We start from the raw sequence: 23,043 nt of genomic DNA on the forward strand, positions 1-23,043 counted from the left end.
TTCAAGAAATAGAAAATCAAATATGATTTTAAGAGAGAAAAAAATTATACTAAGTGTTATCTTGTTTTACTTTTTTTTTTTCTAAATTTTTGCAAATGGCTTTCTACTCTTTACAAATTTAGGTACTTAAAAGAGAAGCAGTTAGAAAAAAGTATATATAGGGGAGGTAGAGGGAATAAAAGTTTAGAGTGATGCATAAATCGATTAAAAGGAAAAAGTTAGCAAAATATGTGAAATAGCAACCTAACGAAATATCATATTTCGTAGTTAAATAATTTTCTGTGTCTTATAATTACTATTATAACTTTTTCTAGTACAACAACTTGAAGTGTGGATTCAAAACCACAGGCATCGTGATTATTAATATAGATGTTTGTTGAGTCAAGCTTTTGTTGGTATTTATTATTACAACTTGTATGTAATTATTTGGTTAATTTTCATATACATGTGTCTAATCTCTACATCATGCAAATGTTGTCTATGGGTGTGAAACTAAACTTTCAAAGAATTTATCAAGAGATTAAGTAAATTGGGCAAACACGTGATGCGTGAAAAAAAAATCAATGAAGAAGAAAAAGAACATTGAAGCTATGAGATTAGCAAACAGACTCTGTCGTCCACATCCGTGCGAAATAAGTTACCGAATCACACACCAAGCACTAATTGTTTTAGTGGTAAATCTTGGGTCGAACTCATGGAACAAATTAATTTCTCAAACAAAGTAGTTCCAACCGAGGTAACCAAAAGGGGCATTGAGATTGATTTTGATTATTCCAAGAACGTAAATCACATGAAATAAGAGTAAATTGTAGATATTCTATATCAAAAGAGTCTAGCTTGGGTTATACTCATCTCTCCCAATCTAAAGAATGAGCTCGTTGAGTTATCATTTCTTGTAGTAACCTTTCACCTAACCAATTTAATTACTTAAGATAACTAAATTGTCCCAAGATTCTAATTGTTTTCTAGTCCAACACGATTAATTAAGCATACATAATTGAATTTTTTAATTGCATTAAGTTCGATAGATCCTTAGGTAGAATGTCTAATTACTTTCCACACATCTAATTGACACTCATTACGTACACTCCTAGGTTTGTTAGAATGATGGTCATTTCATAAAATAACAAGCTAACCTAACTTGGTGCTTCTTTCTAACTAAATATTATCAAATTGTCACAAGTCAAAAATTTTATTGAAACATTTAAGTCACATTTTTCATGTTGTCCAAACATACAACAAATCAACATTCAATAACGAAATTAAAACCAAATTTTATATTAAAACAAGTTCGAACTCTCTCATAAATTCAAAGGAACGAAGGGAGATTTCTCGAACTCAAGAACGAAGTACCTTAGCCTCTCATCCACATGTCGGATGATGAGGGAGCATAGCTGCACTGAGGCTCTTTTGCAAAATCACCCATCATGTCTTCCAGCGCTGGACATAGCATCCCATTATGTCTTCCAGCGTCGCACATAGCATCACGGGGCATTGCGGTGTTCCAGTACAGGTGCTAATTATCCTCTTTTCCTTGCCTGTTTGCACCAGTTGATGTCATTCTACTCCGTGTTTGGCTAATCAAGCTTCAAATCGAAATCATTTCCAAAATCTATCTTTAAGCTAAGTTACTCAAAACCTATAAAATAGTCAATCAAGAATGTAAATTAGAACCTATAAGATAGTTTGTTTACAATACTAGTAAAGATTTTGAAACATTTATTGGCGACACAACGCTATCAAGTAACGTCAAGCCTTACGAATGTGTACAATACTTGTAACGTTGAGGCCTAAAAGAAAAAAACGATTTTACAAATTTTGTTTGTTATACTAAATAAACTATATTAGTAAAATATATTTCATATACTTAATATTAAATTACAGTTATAAACAAAAATTAAATTATATTTACTTTTTACTAAAGACAAATAAAATTAGTTTATAACATAAAATATTATAAGAAGATGCCAACAAACGAACGAGGCGTTGAAAAGAGTAAAATGAAGGGCCTAAGGTAAACGGGCCTTACCCATCACAGCCTCGACCGAGCTGAGGCCAATCTTATCGTATCATCAATCCCATGCATCTTCCCAACATGGGCCTAGACAGGATAGTTCACTTGGCCCAAAGTTGAACTAGCCATCAAGCCCCATCCAATCAACCCTCTTTCACATAATGATGTCTTAGAAAATGAATTCGGTCATGCAACCCTTATCAAAGAAAGAAAACAAAAAAAAAGAAGGAAGAAAACCAACGACCTAGATTCTCTCTCGGTCCTAATAACTCTATAACTAAAACGACAAATCTCTATACTTTCCAATTTAATGATCCGAATGTGTAATCTACACATTGCAACACACGCCAATGTGTAATTCTTACTAACTTACATGTGGTCTTCTTCCAAAAAAGTATACAAATTACTACCCACTTAAAGTCGTATTACACTCTACCGATCTAAATATATATACATAGACCGTAGAATAAAGAAATCCAAAAGAAAACCAAAAAAAAAAAAACCTTTTAAATAGTTAAGTGAATCTGTAACATAAAATAGATCAATATAATCCAACGTGTTTTGATTAACTACGATAATTTAATTTTGTCATTTTCGTCTAGACTAACTTTATATTTGTTGTACAACTCAGTATTTATGGCTTTTAATACAAGGAAGAATAACTTGTTTTAAAGCCAAATACACATGTGAAGGGAAAAAAAATACAATCCAAAACAATCACGTAGGAACAAAATGATTATAAAATAGGTGAAACCTTATCATCTTTTTGAGTCATGCACAACCTCAATAAAAGAATAAAGTAAAATACATACAATCGATATGAACAAATGAAAGGATTTTGTTTGGCCTACAAGAATCCTTCAATTCAGCCTTTTGCAATGGTGTGAAGTATACATGTAGGTCACACCCATTTCCCCTTTAGGGTTTTGGCAATGTCTTTTTCCTTAAAAGAGAGAAAAAAAAATAAGTCATCAATGGGACCAATTTTATGCAGCACTATACCAACCAAAAGCTATTATTTCTCTCATACACCTTTCCATTTGAAGCTTACAAAAGCTAGCCATTATTTTGATTTAACCCCTAATTAATTAATTGATTAGCTTTGCTTTAGTGGTTAAATAATATGATTTAGGCCCAACCCACCTAATCCTGTCGCAATTAACATCACCCAAGCTAAAGCTCATGCAGACCAACCCACACACCCTTTTACTAAGAATTAAAGTGATGTGTATAATTCAATCTACAAATTACATGATATGTCTATAGGTTTAGTTTAACAGATAGTTGCTAAACATGTTCTACAGTGTGTTAGGGGTTTGTCATGTACGTAGCTAATGATCTTGGATCATTAGAGCTTATAATTCATGAATTCATAAGGTTTCTTTGTCACCACAGATTCACGGTATAAATTTAGTATGATCATTGGACTCGAAGTATTAATGAATACTACATAATACAAACAAGTTTGTAAATATAGCAAAAGAAAAAAAAAACAATCACACAATATATATAGAAATAATCTTCGATTCTAGTTAAATAAAATCAAGTTAAATAACATTTAAGAAATAGGGATAAAGAGAAACAAACAATATTGAAATTGTACTATAGTTAGTTTGTTCCCTAATTCAAGACTATATCCACAATGTGGTAATTGAAAGTTTTTCAATGTGATATATGAAAGTTACAATGGAGTACTCGAGCTTCTCTCGCAAATGCAACCATGAAAATTATATGGCTATGTCTAACTTCTAAGCACCATTACAATATGGCTACTAGAGATGGATATACACAAAGTAACCATCACCAAACTCAAAATATAGACAAAAGTAATCTGATGTTACGAGAAAAATCTAGTTAAAACACGATCTTTTAAAGAATCCGATACATTATTGTCGCTTGACTCTACAAAATCTATGGCATTTATAGTCCTAAACCCTAAACTTATAATTTTTTGTATCGTTGAGTACACCCGTATAATGTTTAGGGTGATTTAGAGTTGACGTCTCAACGTTACAAATTTTGTTGGGCATTTTCTTCTATAAAGACTCTCTTCAATCACATTGATGATTGTTGGATCAATGAATTAAACATTGGTTTTTTTTTTTTTTTTTTTGGCTCTACAAACCTAACAAAAAGTTTCGAATTCTACTTTGTTGAATGCCACTAATACACCAATTAAATTAAATTAATGAGTGTTAATCCGCTTCTTTGTTACCCTTTAACAGACCAGACAAATAAAAAAAATAAAGAAAAGAATTTTGGAAGTACTAATTTGTGGGGTTATATATATATATATGATGAACTTTGAATTTCTTTAATTAATGAACTTAATTGTGTTGGGATGTTGGGGAGTTAGGAAAATTAACTTCTTTTTCTTAAATCGGTGTCTTTAGTAAAATATTAAAACTATTTATAAAATATAGCAAAATTCGGTTAGAAATTAGTAAACTAAGATACGTTTATGGATAACATATATATATATATATATATATATATATATATATGATGAACTTGGGAGTTTGGAAAAATTAGCTTCTTTTTCGTAAATGGGTGTCTTTAATAAAATATTAAAACTATTTATAAAATATAGCAAAATTCGGTTAGAAATTAGTAAACTAAGATACATTTATGGATAACATATTTATATATATAAATATATTTCTAATTTTAAGATACATGTAATTATTTAAATACATGAGTGGTATGTTTATACATGTACTTCATTTATTTTGTATCTTTTAGGAAGTGACTCTTAAATATTATACAAATAGTTCATTTCCTTCTTTTGTAAAAAAAAAAAAAATCAACTCAAAGAAAGGACATTGAAGTTTATAAATAAAGTAAGTTTCAAGAAAGAACAATATTCATTCTCTTGTGTGTTTTTTAGTTTTGTAAAAGAATAACAAGTCTATTCTCTTAAAAGTTTATGAGATTCAGAGTAGATTTAGATTTGACTAGTCAACACTTCCAACAAATTCATCAAACTCGTTTGTAGATCATAATTTAAATAAACAATTTTCCATCTACTAAATATATCTGGAGATCATGATGGATTTGTAATTAAGTATTTTTGTTATTATTATTATTATTTTTGATTGATTTGTTAGGTTATAATTGAAAGAGAACATGTTGTGGCTTAAAATGATTGATTTGTCTGATTAAACCTACTCAAACTAATGACACTCAACCAACTTAATCAATTATAATTAATGATAATATTTTGTTTAGACAAAAAGCCACTATTTTTGGTTTGTGTGTTTCCTATTTAGTAGCTGAGGGGTTATTCGAACTAACCTACTGATGATGGAATGTGTTATCTCCTGTGTGTGTCTAATGAATACATATGTTTGTTTTTGTGTATATATTTAATTAGTTCCGTTTTAAAATGTAGCAAAAGTTTGTGATCATCATTTCAACACATAGTATAGTTAGATGCATAAAAAATATATCTTAAAGATTTTAGGATAAGAGACTTAAGAGTTATGACGAGGACGTTAAGGATGTGTGTCAATCTAACTCAGATATTATTTGGTGCATGCGGTTGTTCTTGATCTTTATTATTTGTCGGACAAATAAAAGCTCATATCGTGAAGGCATATTTTAATTAAATCCAAACAACTTCTACTTATGAAAATTTAGTTCAATTGAGATTTTCATTCAAGGAGGTCAATTTAAGCATAGTTAGGTGGACGAGAGGAAGATTTGATGATTAACTAATTCCTACTCTGCAATGGTTGAATTTAAAGGTTTAAGAGTGATAAAATAAAATAAAATTAAAATTGATAAAATTAACCCCATCAATATATACAATGTGTTAGAGGATAGAGTAGTTTAAAATTGAGGAGAATAATTCATAATTATTACACATAGCAAAAGTGTCTCTAGGGTTACAGAGTTACATATAACACATTTTTATAAACCTTAAAAATTAAAATTGTAAATAATATAAATATATCAAATACAAATTTAGTTGTTTTATGTATTGGATATATCAGATCGAAAAAAATTCCAACATTTCAAATCGAAAAAAAGGCTTTTTTTTTTTTCTATAGTTTTTTCTCTATAGTCTTTTACTAGGTGCTCTCATTTCCCCTCCAACAAAGGGGGCACCATGATCCTCAAAATTTCTTTTGATGTTGTGAATTATATCTCTCATTTTTTTTACTACTTTCATTCTCAATTTTTTTTGCTTCGTTATATTTATGCATTCTATCCATGGTTTAAAAATTTAAGTCAAATGTTAGAAACTAAAAATGGTAAGTTAATAATTAACCACAAACCATTAGTTTTTTTCGAAATCTTATTTCGATTCCCTTAATTTCCTTTTTTTTTTTTCAGAAATATAAATTATTACAAATAATTATATTATATATCTTTAACAAACTATTTTAATTATTAAGTTTACTTTGCTATCATGAGTGTTCTGTCTCATCGATTGAATTCCAATACAAACCCACTGTATAACCCACTAATTGACATTTAAAAGCAAATCCAAGCAGAGGATTTTTTTTTTTTTTTATTTGAGGTAAAAAAAAAAAGTTCAATATAATCCCTCACTTAGATATTTAAAAAAAAAAACCAAATACGTTAGCCAAATATTGTGTTTATAATAGAAATTAAAATTCTTGAAGATAAAGTAATAATTTAATAAACTCATATCTTTGGATCAAGTACAATATATTGGAGGAAAAAAAATTAAAGATGGATAGATACAGGATTAAAGTTATAATTCGTCTTAAAATTGGAACAAACCCTTTGTAAAAGGACATGAGTCAACGTTAATTAAAATTAGTATACCTAATATACTCTATTCCTTTTTTTCTTTTTTACAAAGAAAAGAAAATCGAACTTCCTGCTCGTTCACTCCAGCCAAATTTTCCAAACACAACTTATTTTCAAGAAACCTTCCAAAAGTAAAAAAGAAACAAATTGACAAATTGCATAGCAATTTTGAACAGTGAATAGACCACCCAACTAGACATCATATCGACCACAACAACAAAAAAAGAAGACCCAAAATCACATAAATATCAATATATTATATATATAAACACACAGACACACTTCGCACTCATAAAGATCATATCATCATATATATATATATATATATATATATATATATATATATATGTATAAAAAAAAAATTAACCAACCAAAATTAGGGTTTCAAACTTTCTTTTGTGTTCTTGGTGTAGTAAAGTTGAAGATCAGATCCACCCCCTCAAAGCGAAATATCATGAGTAGAGGTGGAAGCTATGGTGGTGGAAGAAGTTCCTTAGGTTATCTTTTTGGTAAGGATGATCAACCTAGAAAGCCTCAAGTCTCCAAAGTTGTTCTTCCTCCTCCTTATGGTATTGATCTCAACCCTGATGATGATCATCATAACAATCCTTCTCCCTCTCCAAAACAACTTGTTTCCAAGAATAATTATCCTCGAGCTCACGGCCAAAACTCCGGCAACTTCATAACGGTAACTATATTTTTCGACCTGGATATGGTTTTCAAATGAATTATGTTGTTAATCACTCCTAATCTTTTTGCGTATAAAATTTCGGGTTTAATTAAAATTATTTCCTAAACTTTGATTCAGGATCGTCCATCAACCAAGGTGAAATCTGCCCCGGGAGGTGATTCGTCGTTAGGGTATCTGTTTGGAGATAAGTGAAATATATGAATGAGTATGTCTTTTGATTTACTCTCTCTCTAGCTGACTATATATGAAAGAAAATTCTAAAGGGGTTATGGTTTAGTATGAGTGGTTTTTTTTCTAAATAAATGTGTGCTATTATTATGTTTAGTATTTGAAAGAAAACATATCAACATATATGTGTGTATGTGTATATATATAGTTTGGTGTAGCTTGTACTTGTGTTTATATAGTGATCTATTTGTTAAACAAATTAAATCTGATGATTCAGATATCTATGTATTGAAAAATAGCATCATGATGATTGTAGTTTTATTATGTGTCAATTTGTCAAAAAATGTGAGGACCATATACACATGAAATTGCTCTTTGTTATTTAATTTGGGTGTTCTAATTCATTGTGGTTGTGGTTGCTTTAAAAGGGGAGTAGTTGGATGGTATTAGTTATATATAAATATATATATATATATATATATATATATATATATACACACACTTTACTTTGTTTAATAATGCAATGTGTAAAGCAAGCTTAATTTAGACATTTAGCCTTGCAGTTGTTATATATCTATGATGCTGCAAAGTCCTATCATAATAATAAGATAGGGTAAGGGTATTATGGCTTCCCTCTCTAGCCTTTAGTCTCTTATGGCAGCTTCCCTCTAGCCTTGACAGTACTTCTTGCATTATGAGCTTTTCCCAGTTTTCCTCTGTACAATTCTTTTGTGGGTAATCAATTGCTTCCGGTCTCAGTACGACGAGGAGGGTACCAAAACAATATACACTAACTTAGTTGAAATATTTCAAGTGTAACCATATAGTATCTTTATAGCTAAGGGAATTGTATTTAAAAGGAAGCATGAAAAGAGTATATTTATATTCAATCTTTTGGCTAGTTTTTCTCTTTTTAATCATTTTTAAAAAGATTTGTATTCATATACAGATAATAATGAAGAATAATATTCTCCTTGGTCATCTGCACTACTAATTGTTACCCTCTATATATCAAACAACATACCCTTGTTTAATTTTGCTATTTCTACATATATGGGTTGATGAGTTATCTATGAGAAAAAAAGGGTTTGTTTGGTTTCTTGTTTCTAACGTATATGAATTTCCATTGGTGTGGATTTGGGGTTGATATTGGTGTTAGATTGTGTCAATTATCTTAGTTGAGATGATCGGGTAGTGCACCTTCGGATCCCAATCCTTCACTTGTGACTTATTAAAAATAGTATGTATAAAAGTTTGTATTTAGTAGTTTTAGGTTGAATTTTTCAATTCGTTTATAGCATGCATGGATTTAAAATTGGAGTAAAAGGATATCATCATAATGATGCACTTCAAAATCTTGATAATGTGTGTTTAGTTTATATTGATCATTTAGATTTATATTAATATGTGCTTGGAGGTTGAATTTTAATTAGATATGCTTTGAGATTAAGTAAACGTGTCCATGGCTTAGCTGTGCAAATGATATAAACATGAAGAAAGTGTTACACATATACAGTCTATTTTGCAGTAAGAAATTAGACTATATATGAAATTTTGTTAGTATAATAAAGTAGAAGATTGAAACTATACATAGCGTTGGCACATGTTAGTTTATACCCATTCAGCTGGTTCATTTTTGCAAAACTTGCTTATGTCATTTGTTTAGAAGCAATAGAATTTCAAAATTAAAGCAATGATTATCTGTCTTGTTTATATATATGTATGGCTACGAGGCGAGGCTAGATATAGTAGATTTAATAAAAAGACTACTTTGTAAACGATCCTCAAATTTAGTAAATCTTAAACTAAATCTGCTATTTTTCCTGGATAAGAAGAATCTAGTTTAAGATTTACTAAATTTAGTTTAAGATTTACTAAATTTGAAGATCGTTTGCAAAGTAGTCTTTTTATTAAATCTACTATATCTAGCCTCGTTTCGTAGCCATATGAAGAATCTATGATTTATCTTATAACCGAGAAGATTTGGGCTTAATATAATTAGAAAAAGGTAATTATAATAGGTAGCAATTTTTAGAATAATTATTAAGTATGTAACAATATTTTTAAAAGATTGCAAATATAGCAAAGTCCAGTGATAGACTTCTATCGTTGATAAACTCTTATGATTTATTAGTAATAAACCAACATTTGTTACATTGTCTATCAGTGATAAACTTCTATCATTAATAGATTTTGCTATATTTATAATTTTTTTAAAATATTGCTATATATTTAATTATTTTGAATATAATTGCTATATTTGCGAGTATCTCGGGACATGCAAGCTCTTTTACTATTATTTTATGCTTTTTCAAGTTGCTATGTACAACCGTAGTTATCTAATATGGATTAGAAAAACTTATGTACTCTTTTTTTAGGGGAATGGGCCCAAATAAGCCCAAGGGCCCAACTAGAGCAGGGACAAAACAAACCTTTTGTATGGGCCAACGTTGAGCTTATTTCCTCCATGTGCGTGCAAATTGGACACTTCACTTCAGTATGTGTGTATTGTAAACTTAGACATAAACGCGTCGTGGGAATTATCATATTAATACAAGGGTAATTAGAATGGATAGCAATTTTTAGAATAATTATTAGCTATGTAACATTATTTTTAAAAAATTGTAAATATATAAAATCTATCGGTGATAGACTTCTATCGTTGATAAACTCCTATGATTTATCAGTGATAGACTAATATTTGCTACATGGTCTATCGGTGATAAACTTATATCATATTTTGACAAATTTTGTTATATTTGTAATTTTTTTAAAATGTTGCTATATACTTAATTGTTTTAAATATAATTGATACATTTACAAGTATTCCTTAGTATAATAATTCGTTTATCTAAAAATAAAAAAAGTGTATAACATACATAATTAACAATTGTTGTCTCTTAGTATATTACAAATCATGCTGACTCTTTAATTATCTGTTCATTCTAAAATGGAAGAAGAAAAACGATTCAAAGTTCTTTTCAAATCGTAATAGTCCAAACAAATCATTAATTGCTTTGTTCTTTATAATTATTTGAGGAGTTTGCACGATTTAATACAATTTTATTTTTGTCGTATTAAACTATTAGGGTTTAGTTTTTTCATTTGTTGACATTGATTTAATTTAATTAGTTCTGAATTGTATAAAACCAAAATCGATTTAATTTGATTTTGAGAAAATACTCTGGACTATCGATCAAAATTTTGTTGATATAAAAATGGTTATAACCTTTTAAACTTTTTTAGTTTTCATTTACATTTTAAAATTTTTAATTGATTTTTCAACTCATTAATTATAATTAGAAATATTTTGTAAATGCAAGTGCCTAAAACTTTGGTATGTTTTGAAAATTTAGAGACCAAATAGACATGAACTTCAAACTTAAGGGCATTTGACATGCAGGTTCTAAATCAAATGTTTAAGGTATTTAAAATTTTGGGTTTCTGCCTGTGTTTAGAATGGTGGTTTTGAATTATTGGGTTTAGCTGATGATCAAGATGATCAATAATCGAAGGTCAAGATGATTCGAAGCCAACAATCAATCAGTCAATCACGAATGGTTATCAATGGTTGATCTTGAAGTCGATCAACGTTTGTTGTCAACAGTCATCAATGATCGTTAATAAAAGGTTGAAGTGACTTCTTTTTCTAAAACAAATTACATTCGACTACTTGAATTTTATTTCAAATGCTCAAACATGAGTTTGGCTTCAAATATCAGATCCTCTAATTCCAAATCTATGAGTGAAACGATCAAAGGAGCGGAAAGTACGTTTTGATCTTTTGTTGTAAATGAGATTAGGTAGAGTCCAATCCAACCACATCCCAATTTCCAAGTTTTTGTCAAGAATCGCCAAACGCCAACAAGGAAGAATGGCCTCTTTTGAATTTGGCAACCAAGGAAAGCAATTACGACTCACCTTTAATCACATTTACTCTCTTAAAAACTCCATAACTCATCACCAACAATACCATATATATACATATAAATATACATCTTTTTATTCTAATCATTACTCTTCACATCCTTCCACCTTCCAATCAATTTATAATTTTTTTTTAAAAAAAAAAGACAGATTAATTATCTTTAAGATAAAATATAATTTAAGTTAGGACGAAATGTCTAGTATTTATGATGTAATATATGTAATTCATTTTTGAGTTAAACTTATCCTACAATAAAATTAAAAATTTCAAAAAACTACATTATTAAAGAATATATATAGTCATGTATTTTTAATAATCTTAAATTTAACCCTAACTTTTATCTAAATCTTTAATAAATTATTATTATTTTAATGGAAAAGAGTACAACATGTGAATGCATTTTTCAAACTTAATTTAGAATTTATGAAAGGTAGAACACTAAAATTAAGACATTTTAAAACTATAGAATAAAAAATTGAACAAATTATAAATTAAAGAATTAAAATGTTATTTGGACATAAATATCCCTTCTATTATTTTTTATAGACATTTCTAAACTACACTTAAAATAAAATTATTTAGAATTCGAGATTTTGAATGATGTGTAATATAAATTTTCATTTCGAACGAGTGTCATGCCATTCCGAATATCTTAAAATATAGAACCAAAATATTTGTAGTATGGTGATAGAATTTCGTATTTTATTATATTTTACTTTTAATAATTGTGTCATTTGTCCGCATTTTTCTTTTAATTTTTACATATTTTTATGTGTATTAATAATTATTAAAAAAGAAAGAAAAAAAGACACCCATGAATTTCATTCAAACACCCCGTGTAGCTCTTAGCAGGAAGAAAGACTAAAGTTTGCAATTTGTCAAATCCCACGTCCACATTACACAACAAACCTCTGATTTACGAAACCCAAATTCATTTCTCCAAATCTAAATTACCAATTATGAAAAACTCCGACAACCTCCTCTGGTCTCCGGCCACCACCGCCGCCGCCCCTCAGTTCCGGTCTCTACCAAAGCTCTTAATCTTCCTTACCCTTTTCCTCTCCGTCACTTACATCGTCTACACTCTCAAAATCCTCTCCTCCGACGACCCCTGCCCCGACGCCGACCAACCCATCACACTCAGCACACAAAATCTCCCCATTTCTTCTTCAATTTCATCTCCCATCAGAAATCAAACAATCCCCAATTTCCCTCAAAAACCCCACATCCAAACCGAAATCCAAGACATCGTGTTCGGAATCGCCGCATCGGCCAATCTCTGGGAGACGAGAAAAGAGTACATCAAGCTCTGGTTCGACCCCAGAAAAATGAGAGCCGTAGTGTGGATGGACGAGCCGGTGGCGACTAAAACAGAGGATTCCAAACTGTTGCCGCCAGTGGTGGTGTCAGGGGACGCGGGGAGGTTCGCTTACAGGAATAAACAGGGGCGACGGTCGGCGATAAGGATATCGAGGATAGTGGGGGAAACGGTGCGTTTAGGGGCAGAGAATGTGAGGTGGGTAGTGATGGGGGATGATGATACGGTGTTTGTAGCTGAGAATTTGGTGAGAGTGTTGAGGAAATACGATCATAATGGGTTTTATTACATCGGAAGCTCGTCGGAAAGTCATTTGCAGAACATTCATTTGTCGTATGGAATGGCGTATGGAGGAGGAGGGTTTGCGATTAGTTATCCGTTGGCGAAGGCGATTGAGAAAATGCAAGACGGGTGTTTGGAGAGATATCCGGGGCTTTATGGGTCCGATGATCGGATTCAGGCTTGTATGGCGGAACTCGGCGTTCCACTCACTAAGGAACTCGGCTTTCACCAGGTGCATTCCTTTTTTTCTGCTCTGTTTTTAAGTTCTTCATTCTCTACTTTTTCAGAAAGAACAAGGCAAGGAATTGTTTGGTTTTTCTTTTTACACAAATAACACTCTTTTTTATTAATTAAAAATTTTATCTTCTTTAAAATAAATTTTAAAAAGAAAAAACTTTAAAAGTTATCCATTTCGTTATTTATTCTTTTAACTTTTAAAAATTAAGCATATAAACTTTCATGTTTTTTCGACAAAATATTTACATTTTATAAGAAATCAACAGTAATAAATTCTTTTTTCTATACTTTATACCCATTTTTTTAAAACTTAAGTTAAATTAAAGAAAAAGTTAAAAATTAGTCTTTAGTGTTCTTAGGTTGACTAAAAATTCAAATCCTATACCTCAAAAAATGCATAAGAAATGGATATATAACGTATGAATGATTGAAAAGAGGTTGAAGTTGGAGCGATGGTGGCAGCTGTATGCATTGCTAAAGAATCAGTGAGTTTGGTAATTCCAAGCCTTTGTTTTATTTGGAAATGTTTGAATTTTGAGGTGTTGAGTTCCCCAACGTTTTCTCCATAATTTGACCTTCCTTCTATTACCTCCAATATCTCTGTCCCACGTAATCATTCAATGTCATCCTTTTTCCTTCTAATAATATTAATACGGTAAAAAGATGGAATCCTAAACCATAATATTGACAATACAAATTTATGTATCTGTGTCACCTCTTTTGTCCTACCTTACGTAGTCTTTTTCTTACTTTGCTTTCATTAGAATTATACACTAAAACTAACACTCCCTGTCTTTTCTCGAGAATCAGTACGATGTTTACGGCAACCTGTTCGGGCTACTTGCTGCACACCCAGTGACACCATTAGTATCACTTCACCATCTTGACATCGTCGAGCCCATCTTCCCGGACACCACAAGACTCGAAGCTCTCCGTCGACTCTTAGTTCCAATGTGGCTAGACTCGGCAGCCTTAATGCAGCAATCCATCTGCTACGACAAAGCCAGGGGGTGGACCATCTCCCTCTCTTGGGGCTTCACAGTCCAAATCTTCCGTGGCGTTTTTTTGCCCCGGGAGATGGAAATGCCGTCGAGAACATTCCTCAATTGGTACCGAAAAGCCGATTACACCGCTTATGCATTCAATACTCGGCCTGTTACCCGAAATCCTTGCCAGAAGCCCTTCATATTCTACTTTTCAAATGGCACTCTCAACTCCTCGTCAGGCCTTATTGTAACGGAGTATTTGAAAGACCGTTCACCACATCCCTTTTGCAAATGGAAGATGGCTGATCCTGCTCTCCTTCAAATGGTCATGGTGTTTAAGAAACCCAACCCCAGCCTTTGGGATTCTGTGAGTATTTCCACCCCTTTCTTTTATCGATTTAAAATCACTGAAACGTGTATTCAATCGTTCAAAATCAACTTTCTTTTCCTGACATGATGTCGTATTTGTGGTCGTTGTTGTTGTTGTTCTCAGGCTCCGAGAAGGAATTGTTGTAGAGTAATGGGAATGGAGAAGGAAGGAGTGTTGAGTATTGATGTGGGTACCTGCAGGGAAGGAGAGATCAGTATTTAATTAATTCTATCTTCTTCTTATTATTATTGTAAAGAGAGTCTCTCTTTCGACTTTTGCTTCTGTTCTTAAAGGTCAATTCAATTTCTTTGGTTTAGACTCTATTTGATAAAGATTTTATTTTTGTAAGTATACAATAGTTTTGTGACTTTTACCAAAATTTCAAAACTAAAATAAGTTTTCTTTTTCATGTTTTAACCTGAATTTTAAATTTATTTATGAGCTTATCAATTTTTAGAAGTAATAATAAATAAATAATAATTAAAAAAAAAAAAAAAAAAGATACTTGCAAATATACAATCAATTTAGACAAAATTTAGATTTAGTTTTTAAATTCCATAGTGTTAAATTTTTCTATATTTATATTTATTTACAAATGTTAGTCTTCATTTATTCTTTTGTAATACGACCAAAGTCTCACGGTTATATAAGGGGATGATGTTGGATATACGAGGGACGACACAATTATCTGCATTGGTATGAAGTTTTTTTTATGGTATCAAAAGCAAAGGCACAATGGTGTATATTCAAAGTGGACAGGATTGTACCTTTGTGGTGTTTATTGTGTTTAACACCTTTAAATATTTTAGAAAAATGGTCGAAAATCAATTTTATACAGACATTTAGTCTTCATTAATTATTTTAAAGCATTTTTATTTTATGATTGCGTTCCTTTATTTATGTATATACATAGTTCAAGAGTATGCAAAAGAAATGATGATTGCTTGACTAAATTAACTAAAATTAATTGTTGAATGCATTTATGAATTTTGACAATTCATTTTAGGATTACATGCCCGTAGATTATTTCTACATAGTTAAGGAGAGGGTAGGAACAAAATGTTTGAATATGTTACTGTTATGTGGGTGTTAGTGGGGCACGTGTTCCCCTCACATTATCGATTTTTGTATTTTAATATTAATTTTGAAGTTTCAAATTACAATATATACTGAATAATACTTTATTTTAAACAAAATATGGTTGTAATGTAGTGGTTATGTCTTCACCTTTACAACAAAAAAATACGGATTCAAATCTAGATTAAGGAGTTGCCAATTAGTTATAACTATCTTTTAAGACTCTTCCACAAAAGGAGAGTTACAAGAGTGATTGGAATAAAGGGAGTCATTTCACCTAGGTCACACTACTTTTCCTGTATTACAAAATTTTGTTTTGATACTACACATTTGGTTGTACGTTTTTCTTCTTCTTTCTTTAAAACTCTTGCACTCTGATCTTTTTTCTTCGAACTGCCATAGACAAAGTTTCCGAGCTTTTCTTTCTTGTTTGTTCAAAATATTGCTTCCCTGCATTTTGCATGCAATTGAGACAAAAGGCTAAACACGTGTACTTAAAAGTTGTCTCACGAGACTTCAACACGTATGTATAGTAAACTAAACATTCGTTGTCTCTAAAACGTACCTAAAATATGTGTTATTTGCCTGTATAGTTTTTGTGTAATTATATGAAAATTAATGTAAGTGGTTTTGTGGAACTTATCAAAAGGTTGACAATCAAAGTTAAGAAGAGCTAAAAAGAATACTTGAAAAGGACAAAAACAAGCCAAACATCGGGAGGAAGAAAAAAAAAAACAAACTGCCCAAAAACAAGGCTACATCACAATGCTACAGTCGGAGCAAGTTACAGAAGCGTTGATTTGGAGGAAGAAGCAGTGTCGCACATCGCAGTAGGACCACAGGCAAAGGGCATCATAGTATTGCAATATATGAAGGACGGTCGCAATCAAGATGGCACCACAGCATCGTTGTTATTATGGAAAAATATCCATTTTGGAAAATCTTTTCCCTATTACATTGATTGGTCCCCAATTTGTACTAAATTAACTGTTCGATTAGAAAAACTGTAGGTTTATTTGGATCCCTAATATTGAATAGTTACTGATTTATCATGTATATAGTTAGGTTAAGAAGGTTGATTGTAGTTATTCTTAATGTCATTCTTCTAAATAATAGTTTCTAGACTTTAAGTATAACATTAGCCCAACATTTCATATAAATACTTTCATCACTTAAACGTAGTTTAACACCATTTCTATTTCTTGAATTTCAAAACTCGTTTTTATTTCTTGAATTTCAAAACTCGTTTTTTCTTAATTTTCTCTAATCGAAAATTAGATCATTCCTTCAGTTTTCATCCTCAGATAAAATCAGCACGATTTTAAAATAGTTAACTTTAATTAGATATTTAATCTCATAAAATGATACATGGTCTCTCGACCATTTTATTATATTATAACTTTTCTACGTCCACTTGCACTTAAGTGAAGTTTGCAACTTCGTAGGTCTCATGGATCAAATAGGTGGATGGACAACGAGAGAAACAAAAGAAGGGGGAGAAGGAGGCTTGGGAAAAGGGGGAAAAAAGAGGAAGGGGGGAAAAGAAGAAACATGAAGGCAGCAAGAGGTGGCCACAATGGCAAGGCAAAGGACGATGGGAGTAGGAGAAAGAAGAGAGAAAGGAGGGGAAGGGTAAAAATAAATTTTTGTTCATTAATAATTAAAAATTAGTTTTATGTTAGTTTTTTTTTTTTGTAGTGCACGTGTGTGTGTCTGAGTTTCAAAACATAAACTTTTTTGGTTGAAGACAATCTATTGAGTCGTGCCCGTGCTCAAGTCGACCTCGACCTTTTAATTATCGGTAAAATTCCCTCGGAACCTCTTCAAAATGATTACAAAAGTCTCCAAATACAAAACCAAGAGATTGAGTTCCACACACACGATGTCAAAACAAACAAGTCTACCGATAACTCTCTTTGCCCCCCCCCCCCCCCCCCAAAAAAAAAAAAACAAAAATGGTGTTGCGTATTTAAAAACATCTCTTCAAAATTGGGTTTAATTCCCCTCTTTTTTGGATGACTTCACATTCTGCAGCAGAATGTTGAGAAAAATTACGTTCATGCAGCAATGGTTTGAGTTTAACACTTCATTCTTCCATTTTCTCCTTTCCTTCAAACTGCCCGTTGCCTTCAAATATCTATGAACTGTTTATTTTCAGAACATTCTACAGATTTTGAGCCTAAAATTTCCATTGCCTTAGCCCCAAAATCACCACTGATGCAACCGAACTCTACATCTTCATCATCACTATCAATGTCATTTGGAGTAACACGATTCTGATAGCTTCTCTGCCGTAAAAGAAACACGTTGAAGTAATAGCTTATCAAGTTTTTCCTCGATTTCATTGGGAACCACTTCAAGGAATGGTTCCAAAAGCACTGATTTTGATTATTAAAACTGGATATTGCCAACTCTTTAAATCTCTTTTCCTCTTCAGCAGTCCACTGCAGAGATATTTCCTCCCCCATTTGATGAAATCTCCAATCATAGAATGTCAAACCAAGTTCGAGCTTTAATCTCATCCTTGCTTCTGCAATATGAAATCTATAACATTCAACAGAACCTGGAAATTGGCAACTACATGAATCCAGTCTCCCTCTGCCGATGGGATTTCTATTGCTTACGAACTTGTTATTTTCGTGTTGAGAAGGCCACAACCGTGTCCCTAACCATTTAGAGTCACTATCGGAAATATTACCAGTCCATTCAGGTATTGCTGCTTGAAATAAAGCACCTACAGGAACCGGCTTCTCAACAGAATCTTCATTTGCCTGATTGTCTTCCATTTCAGATGCTAAATCACCATTCAAGAGTGCTTGATTCTTGAGTCCCTTCCCAATTTCTGTTGTTAGACTGCCAATCTGATTACTTCGGACGGGTGGACATGAATTATTACTTGCGACCAATTCAGATTTGGCCAAAGCATTAGATCTTCTGCTGCAACAGATCCTTTCTGTAGAGAGGTGATGGTTATCATCAATATTATCCTCATAAATGCATGGATGCATCCTTACTTTCTTCTGCAAGTTTAAACCAAAATCTTTTTTTCGCAAACTTAGTAGTTCATTTAATTCTGTTTAAACAAAGAAACCATTGATAGATAAGCTTCTTTCTTCGTAGCTAAAAGTTATGCTTTCCATCCTAAGGAGCAAGCATATAGGCACCACCTACACTCAACATAAATACAACACTAGAACAGCCACCTTGGCAATTTTTAAACGAAGTAATGGATAAAAAGATTTAGAGATACAATTAAAATTGTATGAACGTGGTTCATAAACTTATACAAGTCATCAGCATATATGTACAAGTGAAAGGAACCTTTGTCATAACAAACAGAGGTTGTACCAAAACCAAGTTAATAGAGACATGGTTGCAAAAAAGAACTAGTCTAACAAAAAAGTTGAACATATTTCTCCAAGTTTAATTGTCGTGCCCAAGCATTGGAACATTTCTGTCATACATATGTAAAAACAAGCTCACAATGTTCCCCAAAATTTCAAAAGAAAAACAAAAGATACATGAAAAGCCCGATGCAAAACAATGATATTTCTACCTAGTATCATACATGTGTACACATGGAGAAACTTCACTACATTGATTTTTATTCAACATTTTTTAGTTTGCCTAAGGACGGAACTTTCTTGTGACCTCAGCGGTGGGTTGAGGCTTCTCTGCTTTTGTCCCTATATGTACATATATTTTATTATATCACTAAAATGATTTGTTCCAATAAATTGAGGGTTCCTACCTACTAGACCACCTCTACTCCTAAAGGGCATACTCTCCATCGTCCATGGACAAAGAGAACCAAAGCCCAAGAAAATGAACTTTCAAGGACTATGATGTGTACTACCTCCAACATGAATGAAGGATTAGCCATTAACCTAAAGACATCTCTTGCCCAAAACAATTTTACAGCAAACGCAAAGCAACCTCCAATTAGAATCTCTAAAACCCACTTATCCAGCAAAACAATGTTCTTGGCATCCAAGTTTCTGATACCTATAACAACTAAAGCAAAAAGGCACACCACCCTATTCCAACAAACCAGGTGAGAATCAAAACGATCTTCATCCATTACTACAATAGATTCCTCATAACACATTTTGTCCTCCATGATGAGAAGCAAGAGAGGCTCTAAATGTGTGTGTGAAAAAAGGGCATTAAGAAAACATCAATCGGATAAGGGCGAGCCTCCTCCTCCCAGAAAGACTTTCTTCACTTGGTGAACATTCTTCGCAGATGAGTTTGAACTCAAGCCTCCACCCATCTAAAAATAATAGACAAGTCCTCTAACCCTTTCTATAGATGATTAAGAGCATCAACAGGAAAAGGGAAAGGAGAGCTCAGTACTCTATCTAACAACCCTTGATATCTGGAAAACAATGTTGCAAGAAGGAAGACAAATATCGGAGGATGTGAGAAAGATCCCCATCCTACTAATCACAACCACAATCCTTCATCCTAGGATTCTATAGGCTGAAGAAAAATGTAGTTGCTATACATATAAGAGTATCCCCTCCCCCCACAACAAAGATCTTGGTCCATGAAAAAGAAATCAGAAGATTGAGACAGCCCTTGTTATTATAAACATACCAATAATCTCACTTTACATATTCTCCTCCTTAGTGAAAGCAGCCTTATTCACAATCACTAGGTTGGTGTTCCTCCTAGGTGCTATTAGTATTATCCTCGCCCTCCTAAACCCCTAGACTTTGGAATTTTTCTTCCAGCAAGAGCTCTCACTAATATGCAGATCCTCCGACTATCTCTTAAGTCATATTCAATCTTCAGAATTCTTAGATGAAACTATCGCCCTTTCAATCTTTCTGATTTCTGAGAATCTATGTAAAATCTACTTTCAATTTCCTAGCCCTAGAATTCCAGACACATTTACACTAAACTTATTCTTCGAAGAACTCATCCTTCCTATAAGTTTGAAACCCTATGAGCAGCCTTGGAGCTCCCCCCATCAAAAGCATAGGCAAGATGCACAACTTGACACTTGACTTTATAACTTATGAATAACAAGTTCCATGTGGAAAACACTAAGACGTCCCAAAAGAAATATAATAAATATATACACATTCTTTTGGCAGTGGCGAGAACTCTTTCTTTACAGGCAAACTTGCTTGAAAACTGAGAGATGTGAACTCCTAATAGTGAGTTAAGAGGTGAAGCGAAACAGAACATCAGAACCCATAAACCAGGAACAACCTTGCACTATTGTCATTGAAGTATCCGTGAGAAAAAACTATGCTAGTGGACCCAATGACAAACATCATGTTATCACGTAGGACACAAGATAGGGTGACATAGAAGTCGTATGCTGCTTGCTTATGATGATGGAAACCTGAGGTTTTAATAGCAGGAGGTAACTTTTCCCATTCTACATAAGAATGAAAAGGGCGTTGATTATAATCAGGAGACATTTATCATGAAAAAGAAAGCCAAAGATCATATTGCCTGCAGAGGTCAGTTTTTGTACATAATAGCAGTCCAAAGCAAGAATCCATGTGTATATGTCTCACGGTCAAGGAATAAGGGGAAGATAGAAGAGGGAGAGAGAGTACTGGCTGACAAGCAGAATAAGTGGATGAAATCTACCTGTATTAACAGACGTTTCTCAGCGGTTTTGTCAACATCCTTCCTATTTAAAAGAGCATCCTTTGCCTTGATAACTTGAAGCCATAATGCATCATCGCTAGCATACGCTTTCCACTTGGATGACTCCGGTACTGTACCATTTGATAGATTTGCAGGATGCTTTGCAGTCTTTCTCACCCACTTCAGCATTCGTAGTAAAGATTCTCGAGATCTCCCATGAGAGTCTGTTTCAGTTTCAACATTAACAGCATCCAAACTTCTACAATCTCCAATAACATGGATTTGATTGGTTTCGCCATTAACCCGAGGTGTCTCAGTACAATTTTGTTGAATTGGTGTGACGTCCTCGTGAAGATCATGTTCTTTCTTCTCTATTTTAGGGAATTTTATTTCCTTCTCTGCTGCAGTTTCGGCAACATTAACGTTCCCATTCGGTTTGTTGGATTTGAATCCAGGACGTTCATCATATATGCTCTTTTGTCTCAGCACACCATATAACATATCCTTAATCTTTGCCTCCAATTCTGCCAAACATGGAAAGCTTTTCCTGTAGTAATAGTAATCAGAGTTCCCATTTTCCAATTTTGTGCCTCCACGTCTCACCATAAGCCATTTCTCTAGCTCACTTAAGTACTTGAAATAAATCAATTTCACTGAAGCCGAAAGCCCAAGATCCAAACCTAATTCCACAACAACTGACGACCATAGTTCCTTTTCCGAAACCACTTGATAACCTCCTTTATCTCTTACTACCATGAACAGTTCAAACAAATCCAAAGATCCCCCTTCACCTAGTAACGCCGGCACTGGCCTAATAAATCCTCTACGACAAATTTCCTTTAGAAAAACCCAGAGAATTTTTTCAAAATAGCATCTAATCGTGGCTTTGCAATCATCATGGTCAACATTAGCACGACTTCCTTCTACCAAACAATCCGGGGCAATGCAATAGCCATTACTGGGATTAGGATCAACATCTTTGTTGCAATCTAGAATGGAATCATTGGATGAAATAGGCCATCTCCCCATGAACTCAAACCCCCACTTTAAAATAAAAATAAAAAAAATAAAAAAAATCGCAGTACAGGGGTCCGTATTGTTGTTTTCTTTTCTCGTTAAAGATACATATGAAACAAATATCAGAAAACCAACAAGATTAGGGCAAATGATAGATAAAACCCTTTGCAAAGAAAACTCAAAAGGGTCTACCTCATTTTGGGAATCTGGGACTCCTTATGAAGACGCAGATTGCAAGGTTGAAGATGGAAGCAAGAGAGAAAGGGAGAGTAAATTGGGACGGTCAAATGAAAAAGGATGCAACTTTGATGAGTTTAAAAATGGTGGAAGTGGGGGGCAGCTCAACAAAACAAAACCCAAAGTAGGGAAAAACACATCAAGATGGTAATTTGGCTTCCCACTTCTCTTCGATAAAAAATGTGAACAAGATTTTTGACAATAGAATGGTATTGAGCAGATGTGTGCATAAGTCGGAATGGACCGAGTTGGAGAAAAATTATGATTCAATCCAAATTAAAAAAAATAAAACCTATTATTCAATGTGTAATGGTCAATCTAACTCA

At 32.6% G+C, this 23,043-nt stretch overlaps 3 protein-coding genes across 3 annotated transcripts; 2 read left to right on the forward strand and 1 right to left on the reverse strand.

The window, feature by feature from the left end:
• The first annotated feature begins 6,957 nt into the window (after positions 1-6,957).
• On the forward strand, positions 6,958-7,976 carry LOC103493166 (protein SPIRAL1-like 5). Its single transcript, XM_008453817.3, has 2 exons — positions 6,958-7,484; positions 7,605-7,976. The coding sequence occupies exons 1-2, from the start codon at positions 7,143-7,145 to the stop codon at positions 7,677-7,679; spliced, it is 417 nt and encodes a 138-aa protein (XP_008452039.2). The 5' UTR covers positions 6,958-7,142; the 3' UTR covers positions 7,680-7,976.
• A 4,429-nt stretch (positions 7,977-12,405) lies between these two features.
• Positions 12,406-15,099, forward strand: LOC103493168 (uncharacterized). Its single transcript, XM_008453820.3, has 3 exons — positions 12,406-13,415; positions 14,231-14,773; positions 14,900-15,099. The coding sequence occupies exons 1-3, from the start codon at positions 12,543-12,545 to the stop codon at positions 14,996-14,998; spliced, it is 1,515 nt and encodes a 504-aa protein (XP_008452042.2). The 5' UTR covers positions 12,406-12,542; the 3' UTR covers positions 14,999-15,099.
• A 2,523-nt stretch (positions 15,100-17,622) lies between these two features.
• On the reverse strand, positions 17,623-22,910 carry LOC103493169 (AT-rich interactive domain-containing protein 2). Its single transcript, XM_008453821.3, has 2 exons — positions 21,464-22,910; positions 17,623-18,873 (listed from the first exon to the last, which is right to left on the reverse strand). The coding sequence occupies exons 1-2, from the start codon at positions 22,490-22,492 to the stop codon at positions 17,983-17,985; spliced, it is 1,920 nt and encodes a 639-aa protein (XP_008452043.2). The 5' UTR covers positions 22,493-22,910; the 3' UTR covers positions 17,623-17,982.
• Positions 22,911-23,043: the final 133 nt, after the last annotated feature.

The sequence above is a fragment of the Cucumis melo genome, chromosome 7, assembly GCF_025177605.1.
Source record: "Cucumis melo cultivar AY chromosome 7, USDA_Cmelo_AY_1.0, whole genome shotgun sequence".
Lineage (NCBI taxonomy): Eukaryota > Viridiplantae > Streptophyta > Magnoliopsida > Cucurbitales > Cucurbitaceae > Cucumis > Cucumis melo.